This window comes from Pogona vitticeps, chromosome 3 (genome assembly GCF_051106095.1).
Source record: "Pogona vitticeps strain Pit_001003342236 chromosome 3, PviZW2.1, whole genome shotgun sequence".
NCBI lineage: Eukaryota > Metazoa > Chordata > Lepidosauria > Squamata > Agamidae > Pogona > Pogona vitticeps.
The window spans coordinates 202,616,829-202,635,788 of NC_135785.1; the positions used below are offsets into that span (position 1 = coordinate 202,616,829).

At 39.1% G+C, this 18,960-nt stretch overlaps 1 protein-coding gene across 4 annotated transcripts in view; it reads right to left on the reverse strand.

Moving 5' to 3' along the window:
* Positions 1-18,960, reverse strand: part of DOP1B (DOP1 leucine zipper like protein B) — an 87,279-nt gene that overhangs the window by 14,536 nt on the left and 53,783 nt on the right. For all 4 annotated transcript variants that reach the window (XM_072994119.2, XM_020789388.3, XM_078390550.1 and 1 more), the window contains exons 22-33: positions 18,594-18,719; positions 17,250-17,384; positions 15,579-15,634; positions 11,724-11,828; positions 11,575-11,641; positions 10,626-10,770; positions 8,333-8,415; positions 7,934-8,043; positions 6,644-6,790; positions 6,055-6,116; positions 5,575-5,703; positions 1,288-1,424 (exon numbers count right to left, since the gene is read on the reverse strand). In XM_072994119.2, coding sequence (XP_072850220.2) covers positions 1,288-1,424; positions 5,575-5,703; positions 6,055-6,116; positions 6,644-6,790; positions 7,934-8,043; positions 8,333-8,415; positions 10,626-10,770; positions 11,575-11,641; positions 11,724-11,828; positions 15,579-15,634; positions 17,250-17,384; positions 18,594-18,719 — 1,302 coding nt within the window. The remainder of the gene's footprint in view (positions 1-1,287; positions 1,425-5,574; positions 5,704-6,054; positions 6,117-6,643; positions 6,791-7,933; positions 8,044-8,332; positions 8,416-10,625; positions 10,771-11,574; positions 11,642-11,723; positions 11,829-15,578; positions 15,635-17,249; positions 17,385-18,593; positions 18,720-18,960) is intronic.

The following is an 18,960-nucleotide window of genomic DNA, read 5'->3' on the forward strand; positions in this document are numbered from 1 at the left end:
TCTTATACATGGAAAAACACAGTACATCATACAGGTTAAAGCAGGGGTCCCCAACTCCCAGTCCGCGACCTGGCAGCAGTCCATGGCCTAGGCAGGACTGGGCCATGGACACAGCTCTCCTGCCCCCCAGCACACCCCTACGAGTGTGCCACGCGATGCACGCAAGCACCCCCCAAGTGCCGCAGTGTGCTTGCATGCAAGCGAGGTGCCCTTGTGAGTGCCGCTATACACTTGTGTGCACGCGCACCAGACCCGCACGAGAGTGCCATGCCCCCCCCAACCAGTCCGCGGTTGGGAAAAGGTTAGGGATCACTGGGTTAAAGGAAAATGTTTTTCTAGAAAATGAATGTGGACAGACTAGCTGAGGATGTTGTTAGAGCTGATTACTGGAAATAAGGAACTTGCTTATGTTTGTGGTTTTCTATTTCTAACTAACACGTTTCCTGTTATGTCCAAATATGCTTAGTTATACATGCTGCAATGATTGTGCGTCCTCAGTTATATCTTCTAGAAAATTTACAGGGTTAAAGCTGCCTCTCCTGCCCTATGTAAAAGGTGTGAAGACTTTGCTTCTCTCTCAGAAGTTTGCAACTGCTTCACTTCTCTACCCGGGAGTTCTAATAAAAAATGGTTACTGAAGTCTCAGGCCTACAACTGAACTAGTTTTTCTCTCCACAGTCACACTTACTTCTGCAGCATGTCCAGCCTCCAAATAATTATTTTAAAATATTTTGTAAAAATTAATCTGGCTGATTGGTAAGTGCTGAGGTATTGGCACAAACAGGCACCACTTGAAGATTCCAGAGGAGAAATGGGGATATTTGTTTTTGCAAACAAATACACATATCCCCAACCCAGGTGTACCTAATGCGGGTCCAGCCCTCAGAATAATCCGCCATCCACTCCTGTGCTGCCACAATGCCAGCTTCATGCTCTTCTCAGTAATCATGGCAGTAGCTCCACTGTCTCCCTGCTCTTCTGGCCATTCAGCAGCTGTGCAGGGAGACTTGTCCTCCAGCAACCTGTCTGGACTGGCCAGCCGAGCCAGGAGATGGTAGAACTACTTCCACGATTGGCAAGAAGAGTAAGAAGCTGGCAGCGCAAGTGGACAGGCTGGTTCAAGGGCCGGACCTGCATTAGGTGGACCTGGGATGGGGATATGCGTATTTGTGTATGAGGGATATTCATATTCCCATCTCTATTCCAGTTGAATAGTAGGCATCAGTTCAAAAGAAGGGTATTTTCCATGAAGATTATTCTCTTTGTTAATAATTACTTATTACTTACCAGTTCGGTCACCATAATTGGCCATAATGATGTTAAATGTTGAGGTGAAATTCTTAGCAACAGAACTCTGAAAAAAAGAAACATCTGGGCTGCTACTATGGAAGTCTGTCCAACACGCAGGTTTTCTGTCAGTCGCTCTAGAATAAGATTTCAACAACAACAAAGGATTGATGCATTTACTAACTTAGGGTAGATTAACATAATTTTGCCATATTATCACACAAATTAAAAAGCTGGTGGAACTAGGGTGGAGAGGAACACAATAGAAACCATGGATTCCACAAAGAAGGGCCCCAGTAATTAACTCTGAAATACTGATTGCTATCTGGAATGAGTGCTTTGCAGCATTTCTTTTTCTGAAATCAAACTGTCAGTTAACAGAGACAGTAGACATGCAGAAAGATGTAAGCGACACTGCACTTAGGGCCTCTTTCATGGTTGATTCTGGGTAATGAGCCAGAAATCTATACCTGTGAGGGCAGACCAAGGCTTAATATGCATACAGTGGTGCCTCGAATTACGAACGCCCCTACTTACGATCATTTCAACTTACAAACAGCTCCGATCACAAAATTTTGCTGTGATTTTGCGACTGGAGCTTCCACTTACGAACAGAAAAAGGCAGGGAAAAAAGGCGGGAAAATAAAATTTCTAACTGTAGCTGGCGATGAAGCTGCTTCTTTGTAGTTCTTTCGCCTAGCAATTAGAGAGCGTGCGTCGTTGTTGGAGGCTTGAGAACTGCTTCCTTCTGCTTCGGAGTGTGTGTGTGTGTTTTCAGTAGGTAATGAGCTGTTTTCTGCTTTTTAAAAACTTTTCTGGGTGTTTTTGCAGCGTGGCTTTGAGCTGGGGTGGGGGTTCTGTTTCTGTGCTCTGACAGATCTTGCAGTGTGGATTTAAAATGTGAAAAGTAGACTGTAACATTAAATTAAAATTAAATGTGAAAATTAGACTGTAATTTTAAAATGTAAAATTTATTTATTTATTTTTGCATTCTGTGGCTCCTAGGATTGTGTACTGTGACCTCTCTTTGCTGGTCTGTGCTGCCTGGTTTGGTGTAAAATGGAGTTTAGACTCCAAAGTCTTTTTGTTTTAAAATCAGAAAATTTCCTGCAAGGGTCTGTGCTGCCTGGCGTTTAGACTCAATTCTCTCCCCCCCCCCCCCCAATCTTCTCTCTCTGCTCTCTTTTTGTGCTGAGGGGGTCTGTTTGCTGGAATAATGGTTGCTGGTTTTGATTTAAAATGTGTTTTGTTTAAAAGGTGTTTGGTTTGGTTTAAAATGTGTTGGTGTAAAATGTGTGGGTTTAGCATGTGTTGGTTTAAAATGTATTTTAGACTCCAAACTCTCTTCCCCCCATTGTCTTCTCTCTCTCTCCCTTCTCTCTTTTTATGCTTAACAGGGGTCTGTGTGCCCTAGTGATGACCTCCTTTCTTTCCTCTTTTCCCCACTGTTCCTTCCTTCCCTCCCTCCCTCCTTTCCTGCCCTTTTTTAAACCTAAGTCATCTTAGGTTAAAAGAAGAAAAATTCTCCCCCTAGTGGTAGAGGATGGATTAACCGGTTTTGCATTAATTCCTATGGGAACAAATGCTTTGACTTACAACTGGTGCCTCTACATACAACCAAAAAACAGCCGGAATGGATTAATCAGGTTTCAGTGCATTTCAATGGGAAATGCTGATTCGACTTACGAACATTTTGACTTATGGCCATTTTCTGGGACGGATTATGGTCATAAATCGAGGCACCACTGTATATTGTATATATATAGTATATTTAGTCTATGTTGTTGGATCTTTTGGATACTTGAGGAATACATAATTAGGTAAGTGGAAATGTCTTTGATTTTGCTAGTTACATTCCCCACCTCTCTGAGCAAGGAGAAGAATTGTATAATGGAAGGAAGCTAAAGAGAACTCCACTATGACATTGTTCTGGCTGAGAGACTCTATACTAGGAGGGCAAAACAATTCTACAGAGATTCATCCTTATCCCTTTATTGGCATAATAAAGTAAAATAGAATAAAATAGTAAGTGAAGAACCAATAAACAAATAAAATCCAGCTAATCAAGATTTATGGTAGAGGATACATAGATAAGTGTAGGACCAATGATCAAGTAAGACCCAGTTAATTAGACGCAACTAGGATCCTTCTCCGGATGATAAATTTCAGGAAAATCGTCACTTTCTCTTACACATCAGCTTTAACGCCTGAGAGAATATACCTTATTTTCTCCAAATCTGCCCAGCCCTCCCTCTTCTTAAGGAACCTCTCCAAGAAACCAGAGCAAAGGTCTTATAGAAAGGGAAATATAGAATCAGGTCTTGGAGGGATTCCTCCCCACCTAGTGGACAAGTGCAGTTTCCCTCCTTAGTAGGAATTCCTCTAAATCTTCCATGTAACACCTTGGAGGGCATAACATTACTTCTGGATAATGGAAAGGCTCTCCGGGCATTAGGACTTTTTAGGAAATAAAAGTAAGCTGCCAAATGTCCACACGTGACTGGAAGCCATATGCATAACGGTGAGAAGATCTTATTGGCAGCGCTCAACAAGTTTGTGTTCAATATCTGTATTTAATAAAGTAGTACACATCCTACAATTTAAATGAACCAAAAATAGAGGGCTCTGCTTCTTGCAGAATACGATAAAGGAGGCTATCATGATTGGATGTATAAAAAATACTGAGCCAATACTTGAAGAAACTTAGCTAGGCCACTGTCTCCACCCTGAATAGCCCTGCCTCTAAACAAAGAACTGCATATGCTAGACAACCTGGAAATTCATGAATTTTATGTAGAAAAGAACCTCTATCTGTTCCAAGGAATGGTCCCATGCATTCAGCCAGATCGAGACCTCATATATGACTCGGGGGATAATTTTAGCTCTATAAACTTCAAGGGCTACTGGGACATAAGAGTTACTTCTGCTGCAAAAAAAGTATGATGGCTTGAGCTGTGATCTTAGCATTGTTCCTGATTGCCCTACACTGCATAGTCTGAGAAAGATAGAACTCCTATACAGTGGTGCCCCGATTGACGATTACCCCGCTTGATGCTGAAATCGCTTCACGACAATGTTTTTGCGATCGCTATTGCGATCGCAAAACGATGTTTCAAAGGGCAAATTTTGTTTTACGACGATCAGTTCCCTGCTTCGGGAACTGATTCTTCGCATTATGATGATCTAAAAACAGCTGATTGTCGGGGTTCAAAATGGCCACTTGCTGTGCAAAATGGCTCCCCGCTGTTTTCAGGACTGATTTTTCGCTTTACAGGCACCAGAAAATGGCCGCCCTATGGAGGATCTTCGCTGGACGATGAGGTATTTTGCCCACTGGAACGCATTAACTGGTTTTAATGCGTTTCAATGGGTTTTTCTCCCGCTTGATGACGATTATGCTCTACAATGATTTCTCTGGAACAGATTATCATCAAATGGGGCACCACAGTATTCTTGAATTGTTTCATTTGGTTGCTTTTATTTCCTTTGATGTTCCAATTGAAATAGTTTCCTTGCTTTGCCAAAGAGCAGGATCTTAGACTTAAGGTAGTGAAGTTGGAGGTTAGTTTTTTCTAGACAATCCACACATCTCATCAGTAAAATGTTTCAAACCAATACGAGTCTTGGACAGAAAAACTGCATCATCTGCATAAAGCAGAAAAGGGACAAAAAAAAGGCATTTATCTCTGTGAAAAAGGGGGGGTAGATCATTTAAAAAAAAGATTGAACAGAACAGGTGATAAAATACATCCTTGTTTAACCTTCTTAATTAGTTTTTACAGGTTCTGACAATTCCCCTCTTGTGGGTCACCCTAACCTGGCAGCTTGTATTCACAAAGAGATTCCTGATTAGGAGGAGTAGTCTTCTACCTATACAAATGCAAGAGTGTGTTCCAGAGGATAATCCTATCCACTGAAACAAAAATGCTGTCTTCAAGTCCAAGAAAGCCACAAACAGTTTTGAATTCACTCTATTAACTTGTTTCTCCACAAAGTACTACAGTGTAAGGAACAATGATTTGATGTAGATTTCCCATTTGAACTCATTCTACAGCGGAATCTCTCCAAGAAACTGTTCCAAATCTACAGAGATTCAGAAAAGCTATTAAAAATCAGCATGCCTGTGAACAATTCTGGATTCCAATCTTCTACCATTTCATACTATATAGGCTATTGTTCATAGGCATCTCCAAATTTCTTGAAATTTTGTATCAATTTTTTAAAATACTAAAGATGATGTCACACCCTTCACTGACCATTTGGGAACACTGCAAAGGTAACACTTACCTTGTATTAAAGGAAGGTAAAGATGATATTGATCAATTTCTCCACTAAAAATGGCAAATGCTTGACGCTTCAGTAACATTGCTTTTTGTTCAAAACTTGGGAAAAGTTTTAAGGAACTGCTCGGCATATCTATAATCAAAGTCACATATAGCATTCATATTTAATCATCATCATCATCACCATCTTAGAACTGCAGTGGGGAAAGGACCCTAGGGATCATCCAATACAGCCACTGTCAAGGAGGCACAGTGGGGAACTGAACTCCCAACTCCTGGCTGCACAGTCAGATATTTATGCCACTAATCTTTTAGGAAAAACACAGTAAGTTTCGCAACAGAGTACTTTGATGGAGAACTTTGAAAGTATTATGTATCAGAAGCCTAGGAACAAAAAAATAAGCAAAATTTGCTTTCTAGGCTTCTCCTTGTCGAAATTTAACTTAGTATTAAAGTAATACAAAAATCATGAGAATATACTTACTCATCAAATCTTTAAACATAGTTTTCTCATGTGTAAGAAGATGATCAATAATGGCTCGCCAACTGAAGAAATATGATAACCAAGTAAAGATAAATGAATTTAAATCTAAACCATCCATCATCTTCCATGAAGTGAGCATACTAACATTCTCTTAAAGTCTCAATATAACAGAGAAATTTTGCAAATTCTTTGTGTAGTTTGACTGTGAGGAACACATACGTGACAAAACAGACACATTTGTCTTTGCCATATAAGGCACAGATAAAATTCACACTATTTTTTTTTTCACAAAATAGAACTGTCTTCTGTTTAGGAAAGGATACTGTATGTTAAAAACAATACTGAGACACAGTCCTTTAATATTTCATAACAAGAGTTGTATTTCCTTAAAATTATGTCTGCAAAGAAAAGGAGATACTGGCGATTGAAGCCTCTCTCTATAATGAAGCTCAATGTTTTCTATGATTATTGCCAATTACTAACTAATTTTTAGTTAGAATTACACATTCATCACAATCTACAGTACTGGAAAATGCTAGTTTTTTCATCTCAAAAATATCCACTAGATTGCTAGGGCCACATGTCTTACTGAATACATGAAGTGTCCATCTGAAAAAAAGCTGGATCCATATATAGTTCCAGAACCTCTTTCTTCCATGCTCGTTTGGTATAGGCGTAGCCACTTAGGGAACTGAGCAACTGTGTACTAGCACGGAAGCTTGGAAGGTTGTAGGTACTGTAAACAAACACAGAAATTCAGAGATCACATACTTCTCTAAAATATTTCAGAAATTTCATGTACCAACATTCTACAGATGTTATCTGCTGCTATGCAGGAGAACATCTGTAGGACAGATACAATGTGCTATCTTTCTTACACTGAGAATGTGAGCCACTTGTATTAGCAAGGAGAGCTGCTCTTATATAACATGTTTATGCTTCTTTTTTTACATTTTCAGTCTTTAAGCCTCTGAAAACAGAACTGCTGCATTGCTAAATTGGAGCTAATTCATGCTGAGTCTTATCGTAACGCTATTAGTGACATGGGTGGTATCTAAAGAGAGAATGCTAAAAGAAAGCTATATCACTTGGGTGAAAGAGTTATTTGAGTAATAAAGAATTATAAAATTAGCATTTGATGTGTGTAGGATTTTATTTATTTATTTATTTATTTATTTATTTATTTATTTATTTATTCATTCATTCATTCATTCATTCATTCATTCATTCATTCATTCATTCATTCATTCATTCAGTAACCCGTTCCCATTAGTGTCAATGCACTACTCTGGGTCGGTTACAACACATGTAAAAGAAAACAAAAATAAAAGCAAAAACATTAAAAGCAGCGCTATACTGGATCCGTTAATGGATAAGGAAAGCCATGCTTTATATAAGGTATAAAACTTATATATAGACATGTGGAAAAACACACACTGAAGCTTCAGTAATAATAAATACTAAGGAGTTGTTTCAAAACAAAACTGATAATCTTATCTTTTTGATAAGATTAAAATCTTAATCTTGATATTTACTTAAGTGCTCTCTTTTTACCTTTGAGTAAGTATATAAGAACTCTTTAAATAGTTGTTAATGAATATTATTTGTATATTTTAATAAAAATGAAAAGATCAGAAGATTTTTCTCTTATGAATTTTTATTTATATTACATACCCCAAATCATATCCAACCTTAAAACAAATTCAGTTGTATCTTTGCCTGAAGCATATAAATCACCTGTAGATAAATTAACTAGCAATAATTAGCTTCCTAATACTGAGACTACAGTATGCTAACGTTCTATTATGTCCAGCATTCATAAGAGTGAGTGTACTCTGTAAAAGTTCCATGTATGTGACTCAAGTAAAAAAATATTTACCTGTGATTGCGTAGATAAGGAAACACATAGTATAGCAAACGTGAAATTAAAGGCACTGCTTTCTCTTTTTCATCACTTCGATAAACCATGTCCAGGAGACAGGCAAGAACCTATAGGGAGAAAAAAAATGCATAAAGGAGGGGCAGGTCTTCTGACATTAGAATACTCTTGTCCAAAATAATCCCAACTCTTTTCATTTAGTTCTATTACTGCACTGACTACTATGATGGCTGCAATGTCATTATCCACGTGAATGAATACATACACACAGCCAGATATGGAAGATGGGAAAGTACTTCAAAAGCTGCCAGAGAAGGCCCAGGGAGCATGTGAAGGTAGCACATCTGTGAGGAACAGTAGACTGTTGCTTTCTCTCAAAGAGAAGAAATTAGCACTTACCTCTGCAAGGAGAGAGAGGGCCTGAACACTGTACGCTGATGGAGCAGAAGCAGAAACCATTGAAGAAGGTATTGCTGAAGTATCTAAAGAAGCAACATTTTTAATTTAGCACTATGCTGGCATTTTTACTAAAACAGAAATTGTTTTTTAAAAAAGGGAGTTCGCATTTGCACATTATAGACCACAGAATAAACTGTGCAGAGCAACAAACTGTTTTGTTGCCTCAAACATTTAGGCTGAAATGTCCAAAACATTTTGAAAAATTAGGTCAAATCATGCCTGCTATGGAGAAGAACAGCTGACAGAAGAGAAGCGCTGGAGAGTAAGAGATGTTTAAATGTTTCCTCACTAAGCCCATGGAAATATGCATTTGCACCTCCATATAGAAAGGAGGGAGAGGAGACTCCTGGAGCCTCCATTAAATTCAGAAAAAAGAGTTATGAGCCCTCTCTCTCTCCATTAAACTACTTTCCAATTAAAGGTTTTGGCACACAGTTTCACACAATAACACTTAACAGCTCTGAGGAAGAATTCCTTGCAACTCAAACACTTGCTTTCTGCACTTCGATAACAGAAACTACCATAATCCACTGTAAAGTGGTCTCTAATGAGGACTAATGGATCTATAAAGACTTCCATATAGTTGGAGCAAAGAAAGAGCTGCGGCCGGGGAGGGGGCAGGGGGAAGAGTTAAGTGTCTCCTGCTTGTTAGCTGCTCACAATTCTGTGGGTTGGTTGTTAAGTGTATCATAGTATAGGTAAAGATGTCTTACATTTGCTTTAAATGATTTGTGCTCCAAAACAGACAGTGTGTCAAGATGTGGAATTCTGAATGTATGGTGCTAAAATAATTAAGGGGGAGGGAGTGTAGAAAAAACAGCTTGAAAAAATATACCATATTTTAAAAATGAGGTTTGCGCAGCAGTTTACAAAAATGTCACTACAAAATTATCATCCAGCTCTCCAGCCTGGAAAGAAGGCCACTTGCCTTGCAAAAGAATCATCTTGCCTTGCAAAAGAAACTCTTGCATGCCTGACATTTGAATGTGTTTACAAGAGATAAAAGCACAAAGGAAAGAATTGAAAGGGTGCTGAAATGATAGGTTTGTATTTTTTAACATGTGTTAACATGGCAAGCAGGTGGTGTTTGCAGATATAGTAACTTGCTCTACCTTATTTTACGAGATCCAGTAATTTTGTTCCAGTGTAATATGCTGCCTCAACAATTGTTAATCAAAATAATCATGATCATCATCATGATGGCAGCTTGCCAGATTCTGCTTTACAGGACTTGTATCTTACAAGAGTTGTAAAAGCAATAGAAATTTTAATTATAAATTTTCTGACTGTGTCTGTAGCTTACAATACCAGAAAACCACAGTTATTTACAGTTGAAGGGAAGTGTAAATATCTGAGAGAAATATAAATATAGGGAGGCAAGAGAGAAATAGATGTAGCACAATATAAAATGCCACATACACACACACCAGATACCACCAACACTGTACTAGGGAGTATCAAGCATCATGTAGCATCAACAGCAGTAGCAAACAAGGACAACATGTATTTTCCTCCACAGATTGAAACTGGTTTGGCTGGGTGAGCTTTTAGAATAATGTTCAGTATGTTCTAACATGCTTCAAGTCTAAAGAAGTCATTTTCTTTAATATATACAGTACTTAAAAGAACTTTGATATTTTAAGAGTAGCATTCTTTTTTTTTCATTGTGCTTTTCTGGCTATAAGCTTTTGCATTTTTAGAATGCATTCTTTATCACAATTTTATTGTATTTTGGATTAAATTCGGACTTAGGTACTTGCATGAAACTTATGTTTAGTTTTCATATATTTTAAGCATTTGGTCTACATTTTTTCCATAGCTGTAAGACTTTTAAATATTTTCAACAATTTTGAAGTATTTTTTATATACGGCTTTTGATTTTTTCCTCAAGGTCTATGAAATTCTATAGGGCTTTTAAGAGGATGTGCAGGTTCATGAGGATAATCTGATAGGTGATGGGAGGGCACACTATGAACATCAAAGCCCCATTATATCATCAGGAACTGTCTGCTCCAACTTCTTTCATCCTTTTAAAGACTATAAATGTATACCATAGTCAGATGAAGCAGGACACAACAACATACAGTATACTGTCACAGAAACCTTTCCTTTCCCTTCTTCGGTTAATAAAACATTAAGCCTAAGGAAGAGCTGTTGGTTGCTGAATAGCTCACATACATACTGTACTGCACTGTGATAACTACCTGCTGAAATAACATTTTGTTTCTCTTACCATACAAATCATCAGCAGCATTGGATTCTTCTAAAGAGATCTGAGGCTGTGCTTTCACCTCGAGATTTCTGCTCAGCCAGCTGGTTTGTTCGAGGGAGGAACCAGCAACATTCCCTACAGCTTCCAATATTTTCTGAGTTACCTCCTGAAATGGCAAACAGTGACAAGCAGTGCATACAAAAACACCACATACAGGATTTTTAGAGTAGCATTTGTCATTACAGTAAGGAGGCAAAGGTGCAAAACAGAAGAAAAACAAAGCACCTGATGAAATTTTATTCTAGAAAATATGTCCACCATATAGGACATCTTGTGTCCCCAGATGTTCTTGGACTAAAATTCCCAGAAGCCTTCACCACTAGGTGTGCTCGCTAGGAATATTGGGAATTGTAGTCCAAGTATATTTGGGGACCCAGGGTTAGGAACCAATGATTTGACATGGTCTAGAGGGGCGGGGTAAAAATCAAATAAATAAATAAATAAATAAATAAATAAATAAACAAACAAACAAATAAATAAATGATTTATGATGATACAATTTTTATCACTGGAACACTTCAACAAATTTTGAAAGACATTCACAGTTGCACTAGTGAAAGTCATCCCTTTAGCTGCTACGACGTAGACTTATCCCACAGCATGAAAGTGCTTTAGCTTTCTTGGTAGTTTATTTCAAAAGACCTCTGGGATCTCTCCCAGTTTTGTCATTCTATTGATTCCATGATTCTAGTCAGGTGCCTGCAAGCAAAATGCAGTACGCAGCTATTCCATCTTTTCCTTCTCTGTGAATTTTCTGTGATAAAGCCTTCCAAAATACATTTCCATGCTTGAGCGCGGCTGACTGTACATTAAGGCTGGAACTGTCCTAAGACTATTAAATACTAATCTTAATAATTATGAAGTTACACATACCCAAAAACACTAACAACAAAAATGTGTCACTAAATACCTGCAGATCTTTCTGATCCTTCTTATTTTCTTGGTTTGGTGTTCTGGTCACAAAATCATTCAGGGTGCTGTAGAACAATAAACTCAACTTAGCAAAATGACCAATTGCCAATATCAGTGCAGGCACTAAATGCATTGGTGTAATCATACCTTAGAAGCAAAAAATACCCTGGTGGTGCCAAATTTAATTGCACAGACTCCTTCAAAACTCCTAACAATGACTGGAAGTTCTCCTGGAGGGCTACTGCAGGAAGTCTGAGGAGAGGCAAAAAAATAAAAATAAAAGAAGTCATCAGTTCTGCTGGAAAATATTGAAGGCATGTGTTTTAGAAGAATGTGTTTTAGAAAGGAATTTAAAACAGTGGCAGGTGAAAACCTCCCTTTTAAACTTGGCTTTTGAATTTTAAATACCCTTGTAGAACTGCATCTATAGCTATATCTTGTAAGAGGATGCAGCATTTTCCCCCAGCATATTTTATTAGATTTTAAAGATGTTTTAACTTGTTTAATGATGTCAGTTTAATGTTATTTGAACAGTAAAGCTAGCGACCAATTAAATCAAAGAAGATGGATATATTAGCTAGCTTATAGATAGAAAGGCATACAGATAAAAACAGTTGTTGATAGTCAATAGATACTGAAAAGTAGCCTTTTTTCTTGTGAATGAATGGCTGCAGAAATATATACTAGCCTGACAGCTTCAACAAATATGAAGCAATATAAAAATTAATTGATTTAAGGTAGAGACAGAAGAAGAAAGGAAGAATATGATCAACTAATAGACGTTGTATGCTGACTGGCCATTTTTTATACAGTACTTGGGATGGAGATTAAATTTCTATAATGCTAGTCTACCTGCATAATCTCTGTATATTTTCAAATATTAATGGATGAGTTTCAATTGTTGAGACCTGAGGATGTGGACAGGTTGCCTGAATCTGTGCGTTCTACCACCACTCCGCTTGACCATTGCCCATCTTAGCTAATTGGAAGATCTGCCAGAGGGGTTCGCACTTGGGTCCAGGAGGCCATGAATGCCTCTTTGAGAGATGGAGTGGTCCATACCACCTTGAAAGAGGCGGTAATTCAACCACTCCTTAAAAAGCCTAACCTGGATCCAAGGCTGGTGGTTAACTACCGACCAGTGGCGAACCTCCCTTATTTGGGCAAAGTGTTGGAGTGGGTTGTGGCCGGGCAACTCCAGGCGCTGCTGGATGAAATGGATTTTCTGGATCCATTTCAATTGGGTTTCAGGCCAGGTTTTGGTACGGAGACTGCCTTGGTGGCCCTATACAATGACCTTTGCCGGGACAGAGACAGGGGGAGTGTGACCCTGTTGATACTCCTGGACCTCTCAGCTGCTTTCGACCCCATCGACCATGGTATCCTTCTGGATAGGCTGACTGGGTTGGGAGTTGGGGGCACTGCTTTATGGTGGTTCTGCTCCTTCCTAGCTGACTGTGTCCAGAGGGTGGTGCTGGGAGACAGCTGCTCTGCCCCATGGCATTTATGTCATGGGGCTCCTCGGGGCTTGATACTGTCCCCCATGCTGTTTAACATCTACACAAAACTGCTGGGAGAGGTCATCAGGAGGTTTGGGCTGAAGAGTCAGCAATATGCTGACAGCACTCAGCTCTACCTCTCGTTTTCCACCAATCCAGGTGAGGCGGTTTCTGTGCTGAACTCATGTCTGGACCTGACAATGAGCTAGATGAGGGTTAATAAACTGAAACTCAATCCAGACAAGACGGAAGTGCTGTTAGTGGGTGCTTCGCCGGACAGGTTGGAGGGCCATTTCCCTGCCCTGAATGGGGTTACACTCCCCCTAAGGGACAGGGTCCGCAGCCTGGGGGTGCTCCTGGACCCCAGTCTAACTCTGGAAGCCCAGGTGGACTTGGTGGCCAGAGGTGCCTTCCTTCAGCTGCGGAAATTGTATCAGCTACGGCCCTACCTGGACGAGTGGAGTCTCATAACAGTTACACATGCACTGGTAACATCTTGTATTGATTACTGCAATGTGCTCTACGTGAGGCTGCCTTTGAAGATGGTCTGGCGACAGCAACTGGTCCAGAATTGAGCTGTGCGGCTGGTGAGTGGCGGGGCCACGAGGGAACACATCAAGCCGATTCTGATTAAATTACATTGGTTACCAGTTGCTGCCCGGGCCCAATTCAAAGTGCTTGTTTCGACATATAAAGCCCTAAATGGCTTGGGCCCTGGATACCTGAAGAACCGCCTCCTTTCATATGAGCCTACTCGGCAGTTAATATCTAGCCAGTGGGCCCTTTTGAAAGAGTCGTCCCTCAAGGAGGTAAGAGGGACGGCTTGTAGACAAAAGGTCTTTTCAGCAGCTGCCCCCAGACTATGGAATGCCCTCCCGATTGAGATTTGTCTGGCGCTGATGCTGATGCCATTTCAGCGCCAGATCAAAACCTTCCTGTTCCAGAAGGCTTTTAATTGAAATAATATCAACTGTGGGTCCTGATGGCAATTTTTAGAGTATCTATTTTAATTGTATTTTAACCTTTTATCTTTTTATTGTATTTTAATTGTTGTAAGCCTCCCAGAGACCTTTAGGTAGAGTGGGCGGCATATAAGTTAAATACATAAATAAAATATTTTTAAATCTAATTTTGGCTCATACATTATAATATTTCTCAACAGAAGAGAACATAACAGTATCAGCATTGACTGTTACTCAGTTCATTTTTTTGACCAGAAATGGACGGTTTTTATGGAAAATTATCTAGATATCCTAAAAGATGGATTTTTTAAGGTGCAAATGAAATTAACTGGATTCTATGTCAACAGGAATGTCTGATGTGAACTAATCCACAGACATTCCCTGGACTCTAAGAGTCTGCATTAAACAGGACCTGAGGAAGGGGAATGGGTTAGCCCTATTAATTTAACAAATGGTCACAAACACACAGGTTAAAATCCAGTAGTAAGCTGCAACTAGAGTAGACCTATCAAATCAATGGAACTTGTGTAAGTATTGACTCTCCAAATCCTCATGGATCCAATGGGTCTATTCTAGTTACAGCTTATTACTGGATTTCAGTCATAATGCTGGAACCAGAAGCCAATTATGATTAATCCCATCTCTTTGAGGATTGCACCCATGTGACAGATCTTTGTTGCATTCATACAATACTGTGTAGTATATCTAATGTGCATGCATAACAATATTTAAGATAATGTAAGCTAATGTATGGCATCTGCCTCTTATTAATCAGGATTTCCTGCTGTTTAGTGTACACTAAATTTTATAACGTCGCACACACAATACAAGTGAACACAGTCTACCTACATCCGGAGATTACAATCCGCATGACTCCAAATTACACTGAATTTGAAGTCACAGTCTGTTTACATGTTGTGCCCTTAAATGTGATCAGCAGCATGATCTCCTGGTGGTACAAGGGTTTAAGCTGCTGCTGTGGCTCATGTTATCACGTAAAGCAGGATGCTTGTGGGGAGGGGGTGGATGGGATTTGCTTCAATTCTTTTGCAGCTATCTATTCTTTAATCAATCATTAGCTCAATCATCAGTCAAAATCTAACTGCAACCAAGAAATCAGAAGACTGAGACTTTGAATGATAAATATGAAGAAACTGGGAAAAAATCCTCAAGTACAAAGATGTGTTGCCGGAGACCAAAACCCACATCATCCGTACCCAGTATTGCCAATTACTGTGTATGGAGGTGAAAGCTTGATTCAACATGCTATGGATCGATTCAATGAAGAAAGCCACAACATTTAGTTAAAAAACCCAAGTTAACGACATGACCTTTTTGAGATCACTAGTTCACAGAAATGCCATAATGAGCAGATGGCATATCACAACAACAACAGCAACAACTTTTGTTTGAAGTATCCTAGACTTGTGAAGCACCAAACATACATAAAATGCATGCGTGTGTATGCATGTACACTCTATCTCTAAAACGGATTGTGCCAATAAGTATTTTTTTATTAAACCAAACAGAAACCCCTTTACCTTTGCATGAAAGCATAGCAGAATTGGAGCACTGGGATATCCACCAGTACAGACTTCTGTGAAAGAAAGGAAAAAATGACAGTATAATTTCCTTTTTAAAGTACAAATAAATATCTAAAATCATTCACTATTGTAGGAATTCAGGCTGAATCCTAAACACATTTACTCAGTGGTGCCTTGCTTCTAGTAGAGAACTGACTATGTAGAGAGAAAAGTGTATTTTTATAGTTCAATTACCAGAAATTATTCACCAAACACATACATACAATCACATAGACATCACAACAATAAAAAAATCAGGACCAACTCTGACCATGCTTCAAAGACCTCTGTATCAACTCCACCCTCTTGCTTATTCTCTTGGACATGTGACTATGTGATTAATATGAGACTACAGTGGTGCCTCGCTTAACGAGCGCACCGTATAATGACAAAATCGCATAGCGATCTCTTTGTTGAGATCGCTAATGCGATTGCTTACCGATGGCCTCTATGGCCAAAACTCGCATTGCGACGATCGGTAAGCATTTCGCTTACCGATCTTTGCATTGCGACGCCGGGAAATCAGCTGTTTGGCGGCTCCAAAATGGCCGCCGGATGACCCAAAATGGCCGCCGCAACCATTTTCGTGCCCTGCCCTCGCTTACCGAGGGCGTGAAAATGGCGGCACTATGAGGAAACTTCGCTTAACCGTGAGTATAGAAGCCATTGGAACGCATTAAACTAAGTTTAATGCATTCCAATGGCATTTTGTGTCCCGTTAGCGATGTTTCCTCATAGCGAGGGTTAATCCGGAACGGATTAACCTCGCTATGCGGGGCACCACTGTATCTATTTCATATGAAACTGTGAATACTATACTCAATGGTCTGCCACACACAAACACTGAAAAAGTGATAAAGAGGCAACCAAGTCCCTCCTATAGCAGCTTGTTTCATTTTCATCCTTACCTTTCTATCCAAATTTCCACTGACTATTTTTAATAGTATGTTTTCTTCCGATGGCTTTTCTGGGTTTGTATGTTGCTAAATTAGTTTTAATACCCTATGGGTTTTATATCTTTACATGTTTTTATCTTATTTCTGTTAACTTTTTCTGTTTTGAAAAAGAGCATTAAGATATTTAAATAAGCAAAATATCAGGATAAGGCGGCTCTCAGACTTGCAGTTGTTTTGTTGTTATGTCTCATCAAGTCGCCTCTGACTTACGGTGACCCTACGAGTGAGCAATCCTCAAAATGCCCTGTCTCCAACAGCCCTGCTCAGCTCTTATAGACTCAAGCCTGTCGACGTCCTTTAGGGAGCTGGTCCATCTTGTATTTGGTCTTCCTCTAGATAACATTAAATACACTGCTCTTCTCAAGCAGTGGACCATGAGGGCAACTGGGTAATTGCCCCATCTCAAATTACCTGCAGACAGCCCAGAGGTAGGCATTCAGAGCCCTGACCATATTCCCTACCTGCTGTGTATATAGTTGCATGCTTGCTTGCTTGCCCACATGCTTGGATATCCACTTGAGCACCTATGTCAGCCCACCTGTGATGTGCTTTTCACTTTACTAACCACAGTAGACACCAAATGCCACAGCCCTCAGTCTAGATAAAGATGATTAACCCTTGTAACTCATCAGCTTGGATTCACTAAGAAAGATGCAATGAAATTAACTGTTACCTCTTCCCCTTTGATGAGGGATGGTTTCTTGACAACTTCTTTTACTAGGTGCAATATGGTGTCAGTCCTCAGAGTATTGAGTGCGCAAACCAGATCAAGTAGTATAAGCTGAGATGTATTGGCTACAGAAGAAATCTGAAAGAAGAAAGAAATGCAGGGGAAACAGCACTCACAAATAGAATGGAAATGCATTTTAGCTGGTCTATTCACTGTTTACTATCTCATCTTATGTTGCAGATATACTCAGGATATTAATCTATGGCAGGGCTTCCCAAACTAACACAGGTGTTTTTAGACTGCAAGTCCCAGAAATCATGGTCAGCACAGGCTTCTGAGAACTCTGGTCCAAGAACATCTGGGTTCCCCAAGGCTGGGAGTGACTAATCTATGGCGTCCAGAAAAAGCATAAGAAAAAACAAGACATATCTGAAAGCCTATGATTTAAAATATTTTCTAGATGTTTTAAAGGTAACAAAAAAGTAAATTATAAGCATCAACGTTCCTCAAGTAAACATACTGACAAAGATCAATGTTAGTATTGTACAGAGAGTAACTTGACTGCTTTCTATAGGCAATTCAGCTACATCTCCCTGTATCAATAGTCTGTTCTCCCTAAGAATTTCTGCTTGGAATTTAGACCTTCAATCTTAGATCAGTTCAGGTGGTTGATAAAGCAGTCAAGCTCTGATTGATCAGGAAACATATTTGATTACATATAAAATACATCCGTTTGTATTTTAAGAGCAATTATAGTTCTACCAATGCAATAATTTAAAAAAACCCAAGAAAGTGACTGATTTAATGAGTTTCTTTCAGTCTCTCCAAAAGGCACACATAGTGTGATTCCAGCAGTAAACAGAGAGAATTTTAATATAATCTGTTAGGTGGTTAAAAAAGCAGCTGATAATCAGTTTATCACAACTGACAACCCTACTGTGTGAAAATGGTTTTAACATGGCCCATTATGGAGTTAAACATACTGTCATTAACAATTTCCCCCTTCCCTCTCTTATCAAAAGGCACTTTTAAACACCCTAATTTATTTCAAGTACTGATCCTCACTTACATGTGAGAACCTTCCAACATGCTAATGTACTGCTTCAGGGCATTTACATTTGAAGGAAAAGAAGATAGAGCTAAATGAGAACCCACAGATTTGTCTGTGAATTTGTTTCAGCAAATACAGTATAGCTGAAATCTCTGAGATGAAAATCTGGTGCTTCCAGTTACCTAAGCAACATAAAGCATCAAGCAGTTGTCTGGCGCAACCACTCTTCACATTTGGCAGATTAGGAAACAGATACGCCTTAGCTTTGGAAGTGAAATGATTGTATTGTTCTTTACCTTTGTTTTGCTGTGGTGCTTATGAGATTTTTTACTGTTCCACACTGCTGCTACCGCAGCTATAACTTGTGCTCCGAGATGTCCAGTAAGTGGATTTAAGAAGTCTAGTATTTTATTCTTCAATGTCTGTTAAAAATAAAACAATGGTTTTCTTATGGTCTTTAGTCCCAATTGCCATGCATCTTAATGGAATGGAATAAGCTAAAACAAACCAGTTTTAATAATAATGTTTGTTCTCACTACTGAAACTTTTGCAATTTCCATTGCAAATAAAAAATAAACTTAGCAGGTTAATGAATACAAAAAAGGAAGAAGTAGAATTTATCAATATATTTATTGAACCACCAAAATATCATGTTTTTTTAAA